Raw genomic sequence first — 24,037 nt, 5'->3', positions numbered from 1 at the left:
CCAAATCTCATCTCAAATTGTAGTTCCCATAATCCCCAAGTGTCGTGGGAGGGACCCAGTGGAAGGTAATTGAATTATAGGGGTGGTTACCTCCATACTGTTCTCATAATAGTGGGTGAGTTCTCACAAGATCTGATGGTTTTACAAGGGGCTTTTCTCCTTTTGCTTATACTTCTCTTTCCTGTTGCCATAAGGACATGTTCGCTTCCGCTTCCACCATGGTTGTAAGTTTCCTGAGGCCTCTACAGCCATGCTGAACTGTGAGTCAATTAAACCTCTTTCCTTTATAAATTACCCAGTCTTGGGTATGTCTTTATTATGTGAGAATTGACTAATACAGCCTTGGATCCCTTTGGGAATCTCGTGAAGCCTATGGACACCATTTCAGAATAATGTTTTTGAATGTACAAAACAAAACATAGAGGGGAACAGTGGAAGCCAGTTGTAATGAAACATAATTAACCATTCAAAGAACAATCTGTGATACAGAGTTATGCTAGGATGATGGATTAACTACGGTAATTTAAAAGGAGCTATGAGCATAAATGATATTTGGAGATTATCTACAATAGTTGGATGATAGGAAGTGATCTTTGGGTTAGGCTTGAGAGAGTTCAGTTTGCCCCCATAATGTTGTCTGCATCAGAAGGTCAATAGCATATTCTAACTTTTTCTGCCTATAAATGTCTTCTTTTCTACTCTAGACAAAGTATTCCTAAAAGACTGGCAAAGGGGAGTGAGGGAGGTGGGAAGAGGAGAGAAGCCAGTATTATAATGCGAGCAGCAATAAGGTGAAAATCAACACATTTCCTCTGAGTTGCTGGGTGCAGAGAAGAGTTAAGGAAAAGACAGTGGCTCACACCTGCAATCCCAGCCCTTTGGGAGGCCAAGGCAGGCTGATTGCTTGAGGCTAGGAGTTCGAGACTAAGCCTGGCCAAAATGGTGAAACTCTCTACGAAAAACAAAAAAATTAGCTGGGTGTGGTGGTGGACACCTGTAATCCCAGCTGCTTGGGAGGATGAGGCACGAGAAACACTTGAACCCAGGAGGTAGAGGTTGCAGTGAGCCAAGATTGCGCCACTGCACTCTAGCCCGGGAGACAGAGCGAGGCTGTCTCAAAAAAAAAGAAAAAGAAAAAGAAAAAGAGAAAGAGGGTGGCCTTCTCTAATAGTGAACAAGTTACTTAGCTAAATGGAGCTTGTAATGGTCAAAAGTGTTAAACGACCTCAGATGTATTATTTTTGACCACTATTCATTCAAGACTATTATTCTATTTACGTGAAAAACGTCAATCCAAAAATGCTATTTATAAATAGTAAGTCTTTTAATTTATAGAGTAGCATTATTTAAAAATTACAATGCAACAAAGCCAAGAAAATAACAGGTTCTGTCAGGCTGTGTAAAAATGTCCCTGAAACCCTGTATCTGGCCCATATAATTCTTTGCTTAATTTTCTATGTCTAGTATACTGTGTGCCAAGGATCCTCTTGAAAATATCAATCTAGAACTGGAAAAAGAAATAAAGTCAGTTTATTTCTATAAATAGTTTATTGCTCCCGTTGAATGCACAATGAGTGTTTGTTAGTGCTGTTTTCTATTTTTGGTACTCACGCACTTCAAGCTTGAATAAGCTGCTGGAGAGGCTAAGGAGCCTGGGACGGACGAGAAATTTATTCTACCTACTCATTTGCCTCTTTGGAGATATCCAGCTTATCATTCTTTCTCCAAGATTTTTCTAGCATTGCACTGTTGAGTACAGCAGCTACTAGCCACGTGTGGCTATTTACATTTAAATTAATATGAAATAAAATTAAAAATTGTGTTTCACTGTCCCACAACCCACATTTCACGAGCTCAACAGCTACAAACGGCTAGGAGCTGCTGTCATCATCGAATAGCACAGAACATTTCCATTGTTGTTCCAGATCATTAACACTGGCTCAGTAAGCACCCTAATTCAAGACCAAAAGACAAATTTGTCCTTGGGGGCTTTATTTAAAGATCACTGACTCAGACACGGTCATGTGGCTGTTACCGAATTACTGGCAACTATAACTAATAAGGGTCTGTAATAGCTACTGGCCTGAGAACCCTCCGCTGGGCAAGGGGAAAACCTTCCAGTTTCTTGGAAGAATCCCTGTAATCCCCCTAACGTCTCCTACAGAGTTGGGATTCACACCTGTCCAAACTCGGGTGATTTTTTAATCCTCCTAAAAGGTTTTCCAGCAATTAGAAACTTGGCCTGGGAAGTGCTTAATATCTGACAATCATGAGGCTAGGGGAAGGCAGACCCACATCATGACAGGACATCCAGCAGAGCCACGGGCTCCCTGCCTTACCCGTTCTGTTTAGTGATCCAAACAACAACAACAACAAAAAACAACAACTACTACTAGTCACCAAAATTATGGGAAATATATTGTGAATTTGACTGAGGTATCAATGAGTGCTGTCTCAATGAGAAACTTATATAATTGGGAGTCAGAGAATGGAACTTTTCAAAATTCCCTTAGCATTCTAGAATTCTAGACTTTTCTACAGTATGTGATACTTTTGACCACAAATCATAGTTTTCCACCAGGAAGTCTACTCTTTCCTACTAGATTGGGAGCTGGCTTTCTGAGGAGACCGGTCATGTTTCATTTTACTCTGTCTCTCACAGCAACTGACAATGGCCCTAAGTATAATGGGTGTGTAAGAACGGGCCGTTGATGATCTCAGATTATCAGAGGATGAAAGAAGACTCATAGAAGACACAAGGGTCCCTGGGCGCTCCCGCTGCTGAGTAAAGGCAGGAAAGTAGGCAGCCGCATTCTAAAATAAGTTAGACTTCCATCCAGCAAATTAATCTCTTCATTTGTCTTTCTTATTCATTTCCAAAGTAAGAGTGCTTTATGCATAGTACAAGGATAATTTATGCCCCAAAGAACCTGGCTCCCTAACATCTATGCAGACACAAGAGGGGAGAGAGACAATGTTCTGTTCTAACAGCAGCTTGGAGCAGATGAGGTGCGTATAAATGAACTTTGTTATGTAAGAAGGGAGTATTACTGTGCAAGGGAAAGTTCCATTTTCATATATAAAAGCACCTCTACCCAAAAGGCATTTTACAAAGAGCCAGTTTTCTTGAACAAAAGGGAAACGCTAGGCTCCTAAAAAGCCTAGTCAAGAACACATCCAGAAAGGGAGATAAACTGAATGAATTTTAAAATGATAAACTGAAGTATTAAAATATTTTTGATTTAATGACAAAAGAAAGAAGAGTAGCTTTCTTTGGGCAACAAAGTTACAAGAAAACGAAAAATTAAAAAATGTTAAGTATTGGCTGTCACCCTCTCTCCTACAACATACCTTCATTATAGCCTCGAGATACGCAGTCCAAATCTTCTGTGTTTTGGCAATGGCGGAAAAATAAATTTTATTTGAATTCGCTGAAAAGTTAAAACACAATTTTCTCTTTAGTACATTCGTAAAGGCTACTACTGTGTCATCCCCACCTCAGGCTAGTTTCAGGACACTCACCTACAATACTTTTTAGGGGACTGACAGCATTCATGAGGTTTTTTAAAGTGTCCTGAACAGTTCTGTCTCTCAGGATAATTTTCTGAAACATACTAAGGAAATTCTAAAAACAAGAAGGCATGGTCAAAGAACCAAACATAATGAATTAAACAAGCAAATACTCCAGTTACCTGAAATGCTATGCAGAACAGAGACTGGGCCTAAGTCACACAAAACCTCTAAATAGGATGACTGCAAAAAGAAGCAACTTCAGGTTCCTATTAGAAATACCCCTTGCTAGGAAAAGTCACTGGTTTCAAGGATTAAAAAGTCTTATCTTCCCAAGTTGAAACTCACAAAAACAGTCTAATCCTAAAAGTACTATGCTGGCCAAATAAATTCTAGTTTATCTCCAGCTCTTATCTATCCAGTAGGTATCATATGCCTAAAGTCAGTGTAAGAAATCATGGAAGAAAGGTTAAGTGAGTTCAAACTGTCCAGTAAGATATGTTCTTGCCTCTCCCCCAGGGTGGCAGAAAACAGGCATGAAAGTCAAAAGGCTCACCTGTAACTCTTTTACAATCATAAAGCACAGAAGCCTGTCTAAGCCATTTAGACCAAAGGTCCCCAAGGTAGTCTGGATTTCTGAGAAGAGACGGCTGCTGGTCACTTCCTGATGAGTTTTCATATCATACCAAGTGTTCAGCTGGTCTATGTGACACGTCATTCTAAAATGAAAATAACGCAAAAACCCCAGAACGGCTCAGAATTCATCCTTAAAGAGATGTTAGAACTCAACAGGACATGCGGCACCAAATATGAAGAACAGGATAATTTTCTGAAACATGATCTGTGTTTTCTAACTCTGTATTCAGGCACCCAAGGCATCTTCCCAGTGACCACCCAATGGAGCAGGGAGGTGAAATTTGGTCTGACCCCCTTTTCCTGCCCTGTGCCATATCATTGGTTTCAGTCATTTATTTCCATTGAGTTAGGCTGCTGACTTGGAATCATGCTGAGAAGACAAAGTTAGGTTCAGCTGTCAGGCCGGAAGACTTCAGAGCCCACTTGTCTCTCTATGCAGCCTTCATTTAAATTTCCAGTTTGCAGACAAAACAAGGCCTTGTGTCATTTCCATTTGGTAAAAAAGGAACTTAGACTCTTCACACGCTACCTAACATTGGAGACTATGACGACAAAGCAATTTGCTTTTTCCTCTCAGTTCCTGAAACTTGTAGATGCCATCTTCTGGTCCTCTCCAAATGACTCTTTTTAGACTCAGAAGTGATTGGCTGTATACAAAGCTATGCAGTCTGCCCTTCACAGCACAGTGCCTAGGAGCTGGGCTCTGGAGTCAGAGGGCCTGGTATGTATTCTGGGTCTGCCATTTATTAACTGTGTGATGCTGGGCAAATGACCAAGCTTTTCTGTACTTCAGTTACTTCATCTTTAAAATGGGAATAAGAATAATGCCTAGCTCATAAGATTGCTGTAAATGGGTTAATGACTGGATGTGTATAATGTGCTTAGAAGAGCGCATAGGTAAGCGTTCAATAAACAGTTGTTACTATCAAAAGTGCTTGTGTGTTGACCTAAGAATCGTTTTGTGGAGACAGGGGGGCGGGGGAAGAGATTAGATTCTTCTAAGGAGCACGCAACCTAGATCCCTCACACGCAAAGTTCATGCTCCTATGAGAATCTAATGCTGCCACTGATCTGACAGGAAGTGGAGCTCAGGTGGTAATGCTTGCTTACCCATTGCTCACCTCTTGCTGTGTGGTCTGGTTTCTTACAAGCCACAGACCGGTACCAGTCCGCAGCACAGGTGTTAGGGACCCTTGCTCTAAAGGGTCAGAATATGAGTTGACAAGTGGACCCCCGTGATTAGAATAGGGGCTGTGCCACAGGGACACAGGTGCAGATGAGACTGCCTACGGTATTCAGGGCTCTGTAGAATTCACATACACCTACTTTGGGTCTGTGATCCGCAGGATTTCTCTGCAGAGTCGACCAATAAACGTTACAGACTCATCCACAGGGGTAAACTTGGGTATTGGAATATGAGTGGACTGGTACATGCTTTGCCAATCTTGAATCTAGAAAACAAACCCATCAATATTTAGTACACCTTTGATAAGATAATCTACTTATCTCTTTTCCACATAATTTTACAAATATAATATTGCATAAAGAGAGATAATAAAGGTTCTTTGGTGTTTTTTTTAAGATTGAGTCTTGCTCTGTCCCCCAGGCTGGAATGCAGTAGTGTGATCTTGGCTCACTGCAACCTCCACCTCCTGGGTGCAAGCAATTCTTTTGCCTCAGCTTTCTGAGTAGCTGGGATTACCAGTGCATGCCACCATGCCCGGCTAATTTTTGTATTTTTAGTAGAAATGGGGTTTAAGCACGTTGGCTAGGATAGTCTCGAACTCCTGATCTCAAGTGATCCTCCCACCTCAGCCTCCCAAAGTGCTGGGATTATAGGCATGTGCCACCAGGTCTGGCTAATTTTTGTGTTTTTAGAGAGACGGGCTGGTCTCAAACTCTTGACCTCAGGTGGTCCACCTGCCTCGGCCTTTCAAAGCACTGGGATTACAGGTGTGAGCCACTGTGCCTGGCTTGGTTTTTTTTTTTTTTTTTTTTTTTTTTTTGAGACGGAGTCTCGGTCCGTCGCCGGGGCTGGAGTGCAGTGGCCGGATCTCAGCTCACTGCAAGCTCCGCCTCCCGGGTTCCTGCCATTCTCCTGCCTCAGCCTCCGGAGTAGCTGGGACTACAGGCGCCCGCCACCTCGCCCGGCTAGATTTTTGTATTTTTTAGTAGAGACGGGGTTTCACCGTGTTAGCCAGGATGGTCTCGATCTCCTGACCTCGTGATCCGCCCGTCTCGGCCTCCCAAAGTGCTGGGATTACAGGCTTGAGCCACCGCGCCTGGCAGCTTGGTTTTTTATTTTAGACAGGATCTTGCTCTGCTGCCCAGGCTGGAGTGTCATGGTGTGATCACAGCTTGTTGCAGTCTCAACCTCCTGGGCTCAAGCAGTCCTCCGGCCTGAGCCTCCAAGTAGCTGGGACTACAGGCATGAGCTACTGTACCTGGCCTTTTCCTTGGTTTTGAAGAGGAAACTTCTAAAACTGCATTAATAATAGTCCCCCAGAAATACCACATATAACATTTATAAAAAACAAACATTTGTGAAAAGGTGAAGTGACAAAGAAGAAGCAAGAACTAAGATGAGGCATGGGAACTTCCGGCTTTCTGTCTTATGAGTTGACATGCATCCATGTAATATAAAAATCCAAAATGTCATAAGGCTGGAATAGACTTAAACTTTTGAAAATGTCACCTAAATCATGTCAGTTCCCACATAAAAACTTTCAGAGTGGCTCCTTGTTAACTACTTACTAAAATCAACTTCTCAGTTTTGGCACTTAAGCATTTGGTATTCTTTTTTTACCCAATTAAAGAAATGGGCAAAGGACTTTTATACATATTTTCCCGAAGAAGACATACAAATGGCCAATAAGATGTTCAACATCATTGGCCATTAGAGAAATGCAATTCGAAACCATGATGAGATACCTTCATGTGCACTAGGGTGACTGTAATCTTAAAAATTGAAAATAACGAGCATTGGTTAGGACATGGAGAAACTGGAACCCTCGTATACTGCTGTTGGGCATGTAAAATGGTGCCGTTATTGTGGAACACAGTTTGGTAGTTCCTCAATAAGTTAAGCGTAGAACTACCCATTATAGGTCCCAGTAATTCCACTCCTCGGTATGCACCCTGCCGAGCCCAAACAAAGGAGTCCTAAAAGTCTTTTGAACTGTCAATCACTTGGGTTACAACAATTAACAACAAACAGCTTCATTCTGTAGCCATTTAATGATGTCCGCCTTCTTAGGACAGTGAGCTCCCAGAGGTCACATGCCATGTCCACTTTTCTGCAACCCTCCTGGCTCCTGAACGTACTCTGAAGGTACTGAGTAGTGTTTACAGAGTTTTAGTAAATAAATAAACGTTTTTGTTGACATTTCTGAGGTTTGGGATGTGTACTCTAAATATGAGAAATAACAAATATCATCAAGAATATTAAAATTTATTCGATACCTTCGTTCTTAGGAAGTTATTACACTCTTGCTCCACATTGTAATTTATAATACGAGATACCTCTTCCTGCCAAATCTTCAGACCATAAATGTTGACATAGTCCTGTATGTATTCAAAAGAACGATGGAATCCATCCATGGTCGCTCCCAACTCTTTCAGCTTGGGCATCAGTTCACTTGGCTGTGGAAAAGGGGAAACATAAGGCTCTTACACTGGAGTAGATTGTCAACTATTACTTCTAATATCTAATTAGACCTTAAATAGCATAGCAGGCCAGGTATGGTGGCTCCCGCCTGTAACCCCAGCACTTTGGGAGGCTGAGGCAGGGAGATCACTTGAGGTCAGGAGTTCAAGACCAGCCTGGCCAATGTGGCAAAACCCCTACTCTACTAAAAAAAATATAAAAATTAGCCAGGTGTGGTGTGCACCTGTAATCTCAGCTACTGGGGAGGCTGAGGCAGGGGAATTGCTTGAACCTGGGAGGCGGAGGCTGCAGTGAGCTGAGACTGCGCCACTGCACTCCAGCCTGGGTGACAGAATGAGACTTAATCTTAAAAAAATAAAGAATAGGCTGGGCTCATGCCTGTAATCTCTGCACTTTGGGAGGCTGACATGGGTGGATCACTTGAGGTCAGGAGTTCAAGACCAGCCTGGCCAACGTGGTGAAACCCCGTCAAAAATACAAAAATTAGCTGGGTATGATGGCAGGCACCTATAATCCCAGCTATTCAGGAGGCTGAGGCACAAGAATCGCTTGAACCCAGGAGGTGGAGGTTGCAGTGAATCAAGATTGTGCCAATGCACTCCAGCCTGGGAGACACAGCAAGACTTTGTCTCAATAAATAAATACAGAGCAAGACTTTGTCCCAATATATAAATAAATAAATAAATAAATAAATAAATAGTACAGCAGCTAAGAGATCAGAATCATAGTCTAAGACCTACTTTAAGATATGGAAATAACTCATTTCCTCCTTCATCTAGGATGACTGACAACTGATGCCAGATATTCAGCAAAGAAATTATTTCATTAAATTGGGAAGGAAGTCTCATATAAAGAAACAAAAAAAAATGACTATGATTTCTCTGTCATTTAATACATCTATCTAGTCTCAGAATACTTAAAACATTTTAAATTGAATTTACTATGATAATAAATATCTTAAATAGAAATTTCAGGCCTATTTATTTTCTCCTAAGAAAAATGACCATATTCCCTAGCAGATAAATAAATTCCCTAGCAAAATAAAAAATTACAACCTTTATAGTTCCTATCTGCTTTAGGGTTAGCAAATTCTTTTAACTATAAGAAGTAATTCTGAATCATAAACATCAGTTTAACTCTGAAATGGGGATCAATAGGTGGAGGAAAGAAGCACTGGTTTTAAAAATATGAACTTTTAAACATAAAATCTAAATTTCATATTTATACTATAAATTTATAATATGAATGGATTATAAGATAAAAAAGCACATCAGTTGTTGGTGTTGAAAACCACATATTTGATATACATTAGCTAGGAGGTAAAGTCTTGTTCACGATAGGTTAAAAATGGCATTCTAGTCCATGCTGCAAGCTGGGCGGAGAAGAGGACAGGCCCATTCTGGTCACTGCGTACCTTGGCTCGAGGGTTGAATATCAGTCCCCTGTGCAGGGCAAAGGCAACGCGCTTCACAAGCTCTTTCCTTATTCCATCTTCCAGCAACTGCTTTGGATCCACCTAAGTGCCAATCAAAGTATTAAATGAAAAATTCAGTCCTGACGAAATCCAGAGGAAAGATGACCTCCAGAATCGCTGTGGAGCATTTTCCTACCTCCTCACTAAATGATGTGAATTTTTTTCCTTTCCTGCTCCTGTGATCTTGTACAGCTTGGATGGAATTATTAAACCTGTCACCTTTTTAGGACTGTTTATTTCAGCAAAGTTCATGATGATAATTTTACAACATGACATTTCAAAGATGGTGAATAAGCAAAGTTTTAAATGGCCTCACATTCTAATTAATGCATTTACAGTAAAAAGTGCCTTTTTGGAGGCGCGGGATGAAGGACCTATGACTGAATTTACAGATGCATGTTCTTCCTTTAGATTTTATTTCTGGGCACCTTACATCCATACAAACAAACTCAGATTTGAGGTTGGGTCACTCTGTAAATTGAATAATTATCTTTTCTTTCAGCATTCTTGGAATTATGTCGATAAAATAGGATAGCAAATCTGCTATCTAACTCTACAAGCTTAGTTTGCTAATTATTTCATCTATAATGAAAAAGCTTTTGTTATTCCTTAAAAAAGTCTCTTATCAGATCCATAAAACATCAAATGGTTTTTACAGACTCCCTTGAATTCTCTGAGACTTGTTTCTTTTACTTTTAATTTGTAAAGAACCATTATTTTAAAAAGTCATAAAGACAATTAATGGGTTCCATTTGGTTTTGATTATATTTAAATTTCAAATAAGACAGCTGCAATGGGAGTTGCAAAAACACAAAAGCCAGAGACACACGTTAAACTACGTCAAGATCATTCAATCAGGGAAATTTGGACTGTGGAGCAACTGAAGGTGAAAGGCCCTATGTTCTTCAACAGATGAACTACAGGGAAAGAAAGGAAAGGAGGGCCAGATGCGGTGGCTCACGCCTATAATCCCAGCACTTTGGGAGGCTGAGGCAGACGGATCACCTGAGGTCAGGAGTTCGAGACCAGTCTGTCCAACATAGAGAAACCCTGTCTCTCTTAAAAATACAAAATTAGCCAGGCGTGGTGGCACACGCCTGTAATCCCAGCTAGCCGGGAGGCTGAGGCAGGAGAACTGCTTGAACTCGGGAGGTGGAGGTTGTGGTGAGCTGAGATTGCACTATTGCACTCCAGTCTGGGCAACAAGAGTGAAACTCCGTCTCAAAAAAAAAAAAAGAAGAAGAAATCTGTAGATTAAAAAAAAAATGTATTTTTTCAAATGGGCAAGTCTAAGCTATAGTCTGGAAATTAATGACATATAGTTTCATTGGATAATAAAACTATACACAGGAGGCCTGAGATTAGGTCAGGGTGCATGAGGGGGCTTTCAGGAGTGTGGCTGACTAAATCCTATTTCTTAACTTAAGTGGTAGTCAGAATGACTGGTGTTTACCTTGTAATAACCCAATAGGCTGTTCTTTCCTTAGTTTTCAGCATCTGTGCTTTATTATACAATAAAAAGATGAATTATAAAGATATAATCAGTGAGTACAGAGTCAAAGAAGTATCATGAAGCTTTCAAATAAATATTCCTTATATGAACAGATTTAGTGAAAGAGTTCAATGATTTCATGAATCTAAAGATCTCGATCTCCTGACCTCGTGATCCGCCTGTCTAGGCCTCCCAAAGTGCTGGGATTACAGGCTTGAGCCACCGCGCCCGGCCAAATCTAAAGATCTCATGCGGCTCTTCTAATCCTTCCCAGATTCTCACTAACCTGTGGAAGTGTTCACAGCTGAGAGAAAGCCATCTTCATACAGCCCCCTCCTCACATTTCTAGTCCCTTCCCCTGAGGTTAACAACAGTAACTATTTTCATATGGATCATCCAGAGCTTTCTCTATTCATTTATACACATAAATATCCATCATTAAACATATATTTAATTTCAAAAATCTAAATGGGATCATGTATATATGTACAGAGACACGCGTGTATATCACACACATACATATATACACAGACGTATGCATGTATATCACACACACTATAAATATACACACACACACACATACATATACATACATACATGTTTTTCTGCAACTTGCTTTTTCATTTTCCATCTCGGAGATTTTCCAGTAGTAAATTCTTTTGGAATCGCTCTAAACCAATCCACAGTACGAATGCACCATGGAATATTTAACCATTCCCCTACTGATGGATGTTTAGATTACAGATGCTCCTTGACTTAAGATGGAGTTACATTCCAATAAACTCGTTATAAGTTGAAAATATCAGAAGTCAAAGATGCACTGAATATACCTAATCTACCAAGCATCATACCTTAGCTTCCCCTACCTCAAATGTGCTCAGACACTTACATTAGCCTACAGTTGGGCAATATCATCCAACACAAAGCCTATTTTATAATAAAGTATTGAATATCTCATGTAATTTATTGAATAGTATACTGAAAGTGGAATACCAGTATGGGTATCACCATGAAGCTGAATCATCGTAAGTTCCAGACCACGTATATTTCTTTTCTTTTTTTTTTTTTTTTGCTGCCTCTAACAATGAATGCTTACATCTCTGTGTGTATCTCACTTGCTCTAAGTCATATCAACCAAATTGAACCTACACTTTTTATAAGTGTTTGAAATACAACCTCAACACTCTAAGGTTAAAGATCAGTGAGGGCCACAGGATTACTTTTAAAAGCCCTTAGTTGCTATTGGTAGACTAGCAGAGAGAGTCTACTGGGTTGAACGGAGTTGGTCAGCAGGATATTCCTTCTGCTGTTATTATCTGAAAGATTGTGGGAAAAGATTAATATTTTACCAAGCAGTCTTTCCTTTGATAATTATTGTTAATTACCTGTATTAGGCTTTCTTAAATCCTTCTTACAGTGGTCACTCTGCAGTCCTAGGATCCATCATCCTGTGTGTAAGAAGTGACTACAAGGCATGTACATTCTCTGCACATCACCTAAATTCACCTAGGATCAGGCCTAAACCATGCTTAGCAAATTCTGTTAATATTCTAGGAACTACACTGGTATTTCTTTTAGCATACTTCCAGAAAACACATACCAAAGTTCCATTTAGGTTCATTTCCTCTATTTTCTTTGATTCTAATAATGCAAATATTAATATGGCAATTAGGAATGTTCAGATTCCACTGATGTCAGATATATAGAAAAATAAAGAAAAGCACCGTAAACTATATGAATGGGCTCATCACTACTTACCACAGCATTCCAAATTAAAAAAGCAATGAGATACTACTTTATACCTCTTGGGAGAGCAAAATTAGAAAGTGGACAATATCAAGTATTGGCGAAGATGTAAGCTGTTAAGTCCCAATGGTCTTCTGATATTTTCAACTTGTGATGAGTTTATTGGGATGTAACACCATTGTAAGTCAAGGAACACTTGTGTCTCAACATCCATCAGTAGTGGAATGGTAAATACACCATGATGCATTCGTACTATGGATTGGTCTGCAGCCATTTGAAAAGAATGTAGATTTCAGAGGAATTCTTGCACAGGTCTGGAGTGGGGATATGCTCAGAGATGTTCATCATGACATTGGTTGTGATAATGGGGGGCATAGGTGTCTGTCCCAAGCTGGATGGTTAAGAAAAATGTGGAATTCTATGCAGCAGTAAAAAGTAACCTACTATCTGACCTATAGCAATATAAATAAATTGCAAAAGCAATAACCAGTAACAGAAGTTGGAAAAAGAATGAGACTTAGAGCACAATATGGTTGAGATAAATCAAAAGTACATGCACACATCAAATAATGCCATATGCTAAAAACAAGAATACCTGCATATTTAGGAACATTTACCAAACACACAAAGTTGGTGCTACAGGTAACGGAAATGGAAGCAGGGATCCAGGAGAAGAAAAAACCAAACAAACAAAAGATGAGAGGAGCTTGCATGCCCCAGTGATGACAGTGGTCTGTTAAAAGAGGGATATGATTATCTTAGCTCTCTGTACCTGGGGTGTGAAACAAAAACACTAAAAATGAAGGAAGGAAAAGAGAGAGAGAGAAGAAAGCAATTTTGCCTAAGGAAATTGAATTTTTTTTTTTTTGCTTTTCCCAAAATTCAATCAAATACATTTTTCTTAGATTTAAACAACTCTTTGGTAAAACAGTACTAGTACCATATATTTTCTGCAGAACTACAAGATAAAGAAATTCCCACTACCTTCAGGTATTAAGAGAAATAGATTACAATACTTTCTCTTCCTCCATTAATAAGTGAGTAAAATGGGTAGGGCACCGTGGCTCACGCCTATAATCCCAGCACTTTGAAAGGCCAAGACAGATGGATCACTTGAGGTCAGGAGTTTGAGACCAGCCTAGCCAAGAAGGTGAAACTTGTCTCTACCAAAAATACAAAAATTAGCTGGGTGTGGTGTTGTGCACCTGTAGTACCAACTACGTGGGAGGTTGAGGCATGAGAATCACTTGAACCTGGGAGGTGGAGGTTGCAGTGAGCTGAGACTGCACCACTGCATTCTAGCCTGGGCAACAGAGAGAGAGAAGCTGTCTCAAAAAACTAAACTAAACTAAAATAAATGAGTAAAATGAAGACCGAAACTGGAATGTGAAACAGCAAGATGATGTCACTCCCTTTTGCACACATGATAGTTACCACAAAAATCCAAACAGCTAAGAGTCATGGTACCAGGCCACACAGACTAACAAAACTGTTACCTTGATGATGCCAACCAAAGTCGTTTTCATCATTAAGATGCCTTCGGTAAAAATGGAAATAGCATGAGTAAGCTTGGCAACCTATAACAAAGAAAAAGAGGTATGAAAAATACTTCAGATAGAAGACCCATCATTTCCAGGAAATCAGAAATCATTGGCTATTAGTCCTGGAATGAGCAAAGATAACAGGAAATGAACCTGCAGCTTTAGGACACCTGTGTCCACATGTTCTGGACAGAAATGAGGTATAACTGAAAGCCCACTGTTAGACATATTGGGTGACCGAGTCAGAAGACATCAGTTCATTCTTTCACGTTTGACAAAGCATTTCTCCTTTAGGCTTCATTTTCTCACGTCTAAAATTTGGGACAGAACTCAATGATCTAGATGGGCCCTTCTGGCTAGAAAAGACTATGAGACTGAGAAGGTAACCTCCCTTTCCCTAGCCTCCCGATTATTTGCAAGCAACACCAGCAGACATTGACAAGGTAGACAGGTGCTAACTATATTGCTGAATCAGAATAAACGTGGAAATATCAAGCTTGATAATCTAAGTCCCTGACATATTTCTTGGACTTGTGTCAGAATGGGAAATTGACACTGTATATCATATTTTCAATCTTCACTTGATTTTACTTTTGATGTCTTTAAATTCTAAGTTCAGGGAGAAAAAAATCAGAGGTGTTTGGGGAGAAGAACCTCTGAGGCTGCTGAACTATTATTGAGTGAGCTTAAAATCCACCTATAGTAAATGGTTAATGGAATATAGATTATTTTGAGCTGTTCAAAAAGCAGGAACATGATATGAAAAGTCAGGTAATCTAGTTCAAAGAGAACAAAGGCTGCTTTAGCAAGACTGTTCTAGAAAAAAGTGGCCGGCTAAGCTCCATTTCCCCTGAGAATACTGAGGCGAACAAGGCCTTAAATGACACCAGGAAAATGTCAAGAATAAAAGGTGTGATTGTACTAAAATCGTAAAACATGTTTACCATTGCAAATGTGAGAAAACAAGTCAGAATTGGTCTGGTGGTCCCCAGAATACGGCAGGCGACACAGGCCTGTGATATTTCATGACTTAGTTTTTAATATGAAAAGGCAGAAGTCAGAGGGACACAGTACCTCGTATCGTGGGCCCAGCTGAGCATAGTCCCTCAGCTTGTCTTTGTCCAGGCGGGTAGGCACTTCAATAATGTCGTGAGTCTGAAGCTTTATGATCTTTAGAAGAGATGTAAACATGCTTTCTGGAATGATTTGCAAAACCTTTAGTGAAAAGGACAGGAGGAAACGCAATGAACATCCGTTTTACTTTTCTTGGCTGACAAATATTAGGATGGCAGTAAACGACAGCAATTTGTCTATATAGGGGGATGCTGAAAAATGTAAAAGAGCTGTTTCAATAACTGCTGGCAGGCACAGGGCTCCATTCCTTTAAATATTAATTGCTTACAGAATATAAAGCTAATCCTTCTAAAAATGCTGCAAAAAACCATATCATTCCCACTTTACAGATTTTAAAAAGATCGAGGTTAAAAAATGTTAAGTAACATCACTATAGAGGACTCGGCCAGTAAGTGACACCAGCAAACTTTGAATTTAGGCCTGTCTGGCTTCATACTCCATCAGAAGTTATTAAAACAAGAATCAAAATTCCCATGAAAACCTGAATTGGGCTCTGACTGGGAGATGCTGGATCTAGATCTGGCTCTTTTACCAGATATGGCTCTGTGATTTTGAAGAAACTATTATAATCTCTGTTTCTACATCTATAAAATAGATGTGAATACCATCAACATTTAAAACACAGAAATAAAAGTTCCTGGCAAGTAAAAACATCTGTACACCCACAGTAGCAATAAGTTTATTTTTAGGTGTTGCAAATTTCTGGAATCAGATTTTTAAAAGGGAAAGAGACACAGATATACTTTTTGGGGGCCTAAGCGTACTTTTTGTATTCAAAACAGCAGTTATCTGGTAAGAGTAAATATCACCCTGATGCATTTCTTACTTTTCTCACATAGGATACCAACTCTCCAGAATAGTACTGCGACACGCTGAGCAGATCGGGGCTATTTGCCTGATTAATACGAAGAAGGGGCAGATCGAGGGCAGAGGCAAGCTGGAAGAAAAATAAGGCATATCTGTTTCTCTGTTTCATAATGAGTCCTAGAAATCTTCTTTTCCAGAAAATGTAACATACAACAAAACATTTGGGTTTTACCCAACAGAGGGCAACAACCACTGAGTCTCATCAATATCACTAATAGTTACTGACAATACAGTTTTTGAAAAACCCTAGTTAACTGTAATGGCAGTGGTTCTTAAACTGTGCTCCCTGGACCGCTAGCTTCAGCATGACCTGGGAACTTGTTAGACATGCAAATTGTTGGGTGCCACTCCACACTGACTTAGTTGGACACCCTGGGGGTGGGGCCCAGCAATCTGTCTTACAGCCAGCCCCGCAGGTGATTCTGATGCATGCTCAAGTTTGAGAGCCACTGTGTCACAGAAGATAGCTACTCCGGTGTGGAAATAAGACATTCTGACTGACGCACTACTGAATCCGTCCAATCTAATATGCCGTCAAGTGTAAGAAGTGCCATTATTGGACGGGCACGGTGGCTCACACCTGTAATCCCAGCACTTTGGGAGACCAAGGCGGGCGGATCACGAGGTCAGGAGATTGAGACCATCCTGGCTAACACAGTGAAACCCCTTCTCTACTAAAAAAGACAAAAAGCTAGCTGGGCGAGGTGGCGGGTGCCTGTAGTCCCAGCTACTCGGGAGGCTGAGGTCGGAGAATGGTGTGAACCCAGGAGGCGGAGCTTGCAGTGAGCTGAAATGGCACCACTGCACTCCGGCCTGGGCAACAGAGTGAGACTCTGTCTCAAAAAAAAAAGAAGTGCCACTATTTTATACGCCACTCAGAAAAAAATAAAATGCTGACAACTAAACTATGATATGCCATCAACGATAAAACCTATCCCCAGTTACAGAAATGTTAAAACATGAAAAAAGTTGTAGTAGCCAGGCGCATGGTGCATGCCTATAATGCAAGCTACTTGGGAGGCTAAGGTAGGAGGATTGTTTGAGCCTGGGAGTTTGAGATATAGCCTGGGCAACACAGTAAAACCCCATCCCTCTGACCCCCACCTCCCAAAAAATGATGCATCTCAGAATTGATATATATGGTACATGGTAGCTTTGTCAGAAGACATTGAGTAGGTTGGGCTTGGTGGTTCACACCTGTAATCCCAGCACTTTGGGAGGCCCAGGCAGGAGGAATATTTGAGGTTAGGAATTCAAGACCAGCCTGGCCAACATGGTGAAACCCCATCTCTACTAAAAATAGTAAAAATTAGCTGGACATGGTGGCAAATGCCTATAATTTCAACTACTTGGGAGGCTGAGGTAAGAGAATTGCTTGAACCTGGGGGGCAGAGCTGCACTCCCGCCTGGGAAACAAAGCAAGATTCCATCTCAAAATAAATAAATAAATAAATAAATAGAAGAAGACACTGAGCGGATTTTTTGTTCATTTACCACGAACTGAAATTACCATGAGAGCACGGGCTGTGCCTATTTTTCACCGATATTCCCTGTTATTGTAGATATTAATACTAGTTTGTAGCAGAGGTTCAGTAATTTTTTTGAATGAATAAGTAAAAGGACTTAATTCACGCCTAGGGAGTAAAGGACACAAAGACTCACATTTTTAGTACACAGATAAAACTTAAAAAAATCTACTCTTCACTTAAAAATAGCATTCTTGAAGATATTCCAACTTATAAAATAGTAATCCTGAAGACATTCCAACTTATATTAAAAAAACTTTAAATATTTCTGGCATCTTTGAAACTACGATCTCATGGAAAAACTGCTAACAATTTCAGTCTATAAAAATACTGAAATTATTTACCTTCCTAAAAGGATAAAATCTTGGGCTGAATTAACGAATGAGGTATGAATGAAGGACAACTCTTTCCTAGCAACAGAGAATCTCACTGTGTTTTGCTTACCTTTAGGAAGGTAGCTCTGAGTTTAGTAACCATGGATGGATTTACCCTTATGCTTTCTTGCATGATGGATGTGAAACTGTAAAAAGAAGAGAAATGGTAAGAAGATGTTCCCAGGGCCTTTCATCTACAGCAAACGTCAGCATTGCCTACATTACCTGTCAATCAACTGCCAAGCAAAAGAAAGGTCCCCAACGATCTGCATTGTGATCAGAACCTCCTCTTTAATGTTAATGGTTCTGATCATTTGATGAAGAAACTTTCGAGTATCGGCAAGAAACTGACATACTTGCAGATTGGATTCCAACTGGTGGAATTCTTGAACCTGTGTTATAGAAATATACTTAATTTAAAAATCCTGAATGGACTCTATGGTGCTCATTTGTTCTTGAAAACACTTCAAATAAAGCACACTACTTCTGACGATTTCAGTATTAATTATATCTCTAAAAATATACAATCATACCAATTAGATAGGGTTATAGATTATGAGTAAAAATGATGTTTTGAATAATAGAGTTGGCCAGGCGTGGTGGCTCATGCCTGTAATCCCAGCACTCTGGGAGGCCGAGGCAGGTGGATCACCTGAGGTCAGGAGTTCGAGACAAGCCTGGTTAACATGGTGAAACCCCATCTCTACTAAAAATACAAAACTAGCTGGGCATGGTGGCAGGCACCTGTAGTCCCAGCTACCCGAGAAGCTGAGGCAAGAGAATCGCTGGAACCCAGGAGGTAGAGGTTGCAGTGAGCTGAGATGGCGCCACTGCACTCCAGCCTGGGTGACAGAACTAGATTCCACCTCAAAAAAAAAAAAAAAAAAAAAGAGTTTATGGTTATTTTTCTGCTGCTTTTAGTTATCATTTTAAATCTAGTTAAATCATTTTAAATCTAGTTAAATTTAAGAGTGGTGAGGTATAATTTTTTTCGTACAATCATTTTTGAGTTGAAAGAAAAACAATAAACTATTTTTTCAGAAAAGAAAATATACCACTTACAAGCATATGATCATTATATAATTATTTTTGTTTTTTTATGTATTCCTTTCTGGTTTTTTTTTCCCCAAGGCACACACTTTTTTACAACTCTAAAAATGGTATACATGTGCAATTTTGTTTTTGCTTTTACCTCCTTATCACAATTTGCCCAGTGCTTCTATGCTATTTTTATAATTATGTTTCTAAGATCACATGTTTCATCAAGTTAAAATATTATAATTTTTGCTACCATTCTCTTCATACTAGTTATTTATTTCCCCAAATTTAGGACACTATCTGTTACAGGAAACATATTAATTCACATTGCTTTTACTTCTGATGAAATAGTCTCTCAGATATATTTACAGGAACAGACTGCTGGGTGGGTCATAAGGTGTGATTCACGATCCAAGAAACTTCATTTAAAAAGCCTTTCCTTACCTCCTCCAAAGCTTGTATCAGTTGCACAGTTTTTCTGCCCGCAGCAGTAGAATCATCATAATTTAAAGACAATATTTGTTTTGAGATCTCTCTGAACCAAGCTTGAAGGTTTTCTAGTAATACAGAAATAAGAAAAGACTACTGAAATCCTTGAATTCCTGTAGCTGTGGCTTTGAATTTAACTAAATAATCTTTTACAAATTCAGTTCCTTAGCACTTTTACCGTGGGCCTAACACTAGGAATTTTCCAAACGATAAAAATGCCTGGAGCATGCGACATAGTAGAATAAACTTTCTACATAAATAGCTTAGTCTATAACACTTGGCAGACAAATATTAAAGGCTCAAGTACATGCTATATAAACGGTAAGTGTAGAGGTGGTAGTGGCAGTGGAGAAGAGTTGGAAGGGAACTGAAGGATGTCCCTAGTTACCAGGGAGAGTTTTCTGGCGAAGCGAGGAAAGGTAAAGATCCGGATCATCGGAGAGATGAAGGGTATTGTATCCAGATGAAAAACAGACACAGGCAGAGGTTTCAGGGCAAGAATGACAAGAGCATATCTTGGAGGGCAAAGAAGAGACCAATATGACAGAAGTGTAAGGTGTGACTGATGAGTCACAGGGATGTCTGAACAATGCAGGGGGTGCCATTTGCACTTATGAACCAGCAGACATTTCATACAGTAGAGAAAGAGAAGGGTGTCCACATGCTCTGAGTACCCTCAGTGTGTCAGGCAAAGTTCTAAGTATTTAGTCTTCACAGCAATATAGGGAGGTGGAATTGGTTAGCCATTTCCCAGATAAAGAGGCTGATGCTCAGAGAAACTGAGAATGCTATGCAGGGTGACACTAAATGGCAGAGCCAGGACTTACAATTGTCTGTCCAAGTTCAAAAACTCTGCTCTTTACCTCACCAAGTTGATCCCCTAAAATTTTTGTTTGTTTATCAATGGGGTGGTTCCACATTATTAAAAGGCCTTACTTACTTATGATCTAAGTTATTTCAAGAATTAGCATGACGAACACTCATAATTTTGAAGATTTTTGTAGGGCTGAGGGGCAGCAATGGAGTAGTAGAAAGAGCATGAAATTTGGTGTCTGAGATGAGCAAGACCCAGGCTCTTCACCTTTGTACCTTCAGCAAATGACTGCATGTTTAAGCCTCAGTTTCCTTACATATATGAAATAAGGATTAAGATGTGTATCCTACAGGGTTGTAAGGTGAGAAAAAATTGTGAAAGTATGTCTTAAGCTGTAATAAACTATACACCCGGGAAAAAAACGTAAAATTGTTATTTCATCTCTGAAACAAAGTTGGTATTTTTAAGGGCCTAAAAGAAACTATCACAGAGATTAATGCACTGATTCTAGACAGCTAATGGGGTCAGATTGTTACATGTGATTGTTTTGCAGATCACAATATGATAACCATAATATTCATTCTAGACTTCAGGTTTCATATCACAATATGGTGACCTGCAAAACATGTTTCTAGTTTATATCACATCATTATATGTTGGCTGACTTTTCCCTATAGGAACAATAATACAATTTGGAAATATATTTTCGACCAACCACTCAGCATCAAAGAAATAAACAAAAGCCAAAATACAGTAATCACAAGCTCATACTGATTAAAAATAATAGTTTTTAAACAAGAAGCTACACTACTAAGCAATTCTACAGTATAATTAACTTCATCAGAAATTGATCGGATAGTTAAAACAAAATTAAGCATTAAAAAAATAGTTTGTTGTCATAAAATTCAGAATGGTTTTTTGGGAGCAGTTAGAAATTTCTTATTTATAAAAATTTGAAATGGTGCCAGAACTTGCCTATAAATAAAATTTCCTAGAAGAAGTAGGATCAAAATCATTAAAGTAAAATTTGAGTTTGTGTTTTTTCAAAACTAGTCTGCAGTACCTTCTTCTGCCACTAGATAGCAGGTGCATTGGTGAACAAGAATCAAGCAAGACCAGAAGAATTTTAGGTATCATCTCTGCTGGTAGATTACTAACATTCTTGGGTGATGTATCCTTCTTGAGAAGATCATGAGAGTTATAGATCCTTTCCCCCCTTTCCCCAAATCACATAAACTGACACATTAGTTCTGCATACCATGGAGGGGAAGGCCAACTGTGACTCTCTAAACTCTTGTCTATGAACTGGAGCTACCAAAACCCCTGGTTTAGCCTAACCTCACGTTTCAAAGATAAGATACAAAACCTGAACTCTAGAATGGATATGAACATTGCCCAAGAGAGCAGAAAGCTAGACGTAGCCAAACTAACCTTCAGATCTTTATTAGCAATACTAAAGAGGGAATATCATAGGATGCAATAATGAGAACATAAAGCCTTTTAACCTGCCAGTTTCCAAGGTTTCAAATAACCTGTGCATACATTCCAAACACACCAGTATTTCCTCTTCAGCAATTACCATTTTTCTCCACTCTGGTTAGGGGTTTCACTCCTGAAAAGACATCAGCAAGCTCAGTCATCCGCTCCGAACCCTCTTTCTTGTAATGCTCCCATTTGGTTTGCTTCTCTGAAAGCATTTGCTTGAACATCTGTTGAAGCGACAGAAAAGATTTACTTACTTAAGAGAAAATCCAGACTAGGCAGCTTATGAAGAGAGCTTGAGGAAACCCAATTTAAATTTTAAATAAGAAGCTACACTGTAAATTAACAGTGACCCTGATGTCATCTCCTTAGGCACTGATACTTTGTAGAAATTCAAGGACAAAGCCAGACCACCTCCAAAACAGTAGTTCTCATACCAACTGCACATCAGCACCACCAAGAGGAGGGCTTTAAAGTTTTCAAATTCCCAAGGCCCACCCCTAAAGATTCTGGTTCAGGCGGTCTTGAATAGGGCTGGAAATCAGCATTTTTAATGTGAGATTAAATTTGTGACCACTGCTCTATGGTTCTTTCTAGGCAACAATGTCTGCAACTCTAATTTAAACAGTCAGTGATACTCTGTGTATTACCTTCTCTGATGACTGGGGAATGAACTAAATTAACTACAAAAGTTCTTTGTTTTATTATACAAGTTTAATTGTTTATTTTTATTATTATACAAGTAATTATGTTTATTTTTATTTTTATTTTTTTAGAGACAGGGTCTCACTCTGTTGCCCAGGCTAGAGTGCAGTGGGGTGATCATGGCTCACTACAACCCTGAACTTCTGGGTTCAAGTGACCCTCCTGCCTCAGTCTCTCAAATAGCTAGGGCTATGGGCATGCACCACTATGCCTGGTTAACTTTATTATTTTTTTGCAGAGATGGGGGTCTTGCTATGTTGTCCAGGCTGGTGTCTCAAACTCTCAGTCTCAAGTGATCCTCCCTCCTTGGTCTCCCACACTGTTGGGATTATAGGTATGAGCCATTCAGTCACCTTAATTCTGTTTATTAATTCACTCCTTCATAAAATTTAAATTCTACAAAGTCTTGGGCAGAGAAGAAAAAGGTGTAACTCAGGGTTGGGTTTTTTTTTTTTTCTGAAACAAACTTAAAAAACATACTTATTTCTCACTAAAGGACAGGCCATCTCAGACAAGGGTAGATGGTTTTTTACACTGGGTTCTTAGGAGGTAAACAGGCATGAACACTGATTTCTCACTTAAGAAATTCCTCACTTGCCAGCATCATAATGAATCTTGAAAAGCCGAGCAATGGGATAGGGAGACTCCATCTGCAGGTGGAGAATTAGGGCTCTGTGGAATTTTGCAGGGCCTGTAGAGGAAGAATCTTAGTGATCTGGACAGAATGACTAATCAACAAAATGATGAGGGAGAGGATGAGGAATAATGAAATTATTTATAGAGTCTACCCTAACTTTCTGAGTCCCTCGGATCAATCAATGCCATTTGACAATGGCAAAGCAACAACATAAGAGCACCCTGAGGCCTTCGTAAGAGACTTACATGGCATCAAGCCCTTCAAACACGCATTCACATGAACTCACAGGTTTCACATCTTGCAGGATGAAATTTGGGATGGGGATGGTCCTTGAATTAGGAAATGCGCTGTCATATAAAGATTAGAAGAAACACAGGTCCAATTACTGTGTCTATAGGATACTCAGAAAGTGATTCTATAAACAGTGCAGGATGGGAAGTAGGAGAGAGGAAGCACAGGTTAAAGAACCAAGCTGAAATGTCAGAAATTCAAATATGTCATTTCTTTGAGCAATTTGTATCGGGTATTTTTTTTTTCTTTTTACCAGAGCTTTCCTGAAGACCTCTCATGAGTTGGTACTCCTTTATGCTGTCTTGTTTCCTGTCTACCTGGATAGACAGAAGGAAGCTGCCCATTCTGTTTCAATAGATTCCAGAGAACAGACTTATCATTAGAAATACAGGCTTGGTCAGTCAGATAGCTTAGGTCTGTCCTGACTGCCACTCAGTAATGCTGAACTACATATTATCTATAGAACTCTTGGGTCCCTGGGGCTCCAGTTCATAATTCCAACTGGTCTGAGGGCATTTCTTTCGTTCTTTTTTTTTTTTTTTTTTTTTTGAGTTGCTCTGTCACCAAGGTTGGAGTGCAGTGATGAAAACTTGGTTCACTGCAACCACCTCTGC

The 24,037-nt window shown here is 39.7% G+C and overlaps 1 protein-coding gene across 2 annotated transcripts in view; it reads right to left on the bottom strand.

The window, feature by feature from the left end:
• Positions 1-24,037, bottom strand: part of KIAA0196 (KIAA0196 ortholog) — a 64,622-nt gene that overhangs the window by 14,338 nt on the left and 26,247 nt on the right. For both annotated transcript variants that reach the window (XM_011938187.1, XM_011938189.1), the window contains 13 exons: positions 21,888-22,017; positions 19,450-19,562; positions 18,193-18,359; positions 18,038-18,113; positions 16,027-16,137; positions 15,141-15,281; positions 14,022-14,102; positions 9,228-9,329; positions 7,609-7,788; positions 5,473-5,597; positions 4,067-4,229; positions 3,523-3,625; positions 3,352-3,431 (listed from right to left, as the gene is read on the bottom strand). In XM_011938187.1, coding sequence (XP_011793577.1) covers positions 3,352-3,431; positions 3,523-3,625; positions 4,067-4,229; positions 5,473-5,597; positions 7,609-7,788; positions 9,228-9,329; positions 14,022-14,102; positions 15,141-15,281; positions 16,027-16,137; positions 18,038-18,113; positions 18,193-18,359; positions 19,450-19,562; positions 21,888-22,017 — 1,572 coding nt within the window. The remainder of the gene's footprint in view (positions 1-3,351; positions 3,432-3,522; positions 3,626-4,066; positions 4,230-5,472; positions 5,598-7,608; positions 7,789-9,227; positions 9,330-14,021; positions 14,103-15,140; positions 15,282-16,026; positions 16,138-18,037; positions 18,114-18,192; positions 18,360-19,449; positions 19,563-21,887; positions 22,018-24,037) is intronic.

Source organism: Colobus angolensis, unplaced genomic scaffold, assembly GCF_000951035.1.
Source record: "Colobus angolensis palliatus isolate OR3802 unplaced genomic scaffold, Cang.pa_1.0 Scaffold17, whole genome shotgun sequence".
Taxonomy (NCBI): Eukaryota; Metazoa; Chordata; class Mammalia; order Primates; family Cercopithecidae; genus Colobus; species Colobus angolensis.
This window is presented reverse-complemented; position numbering and strand designations above follow the sequence as displayed.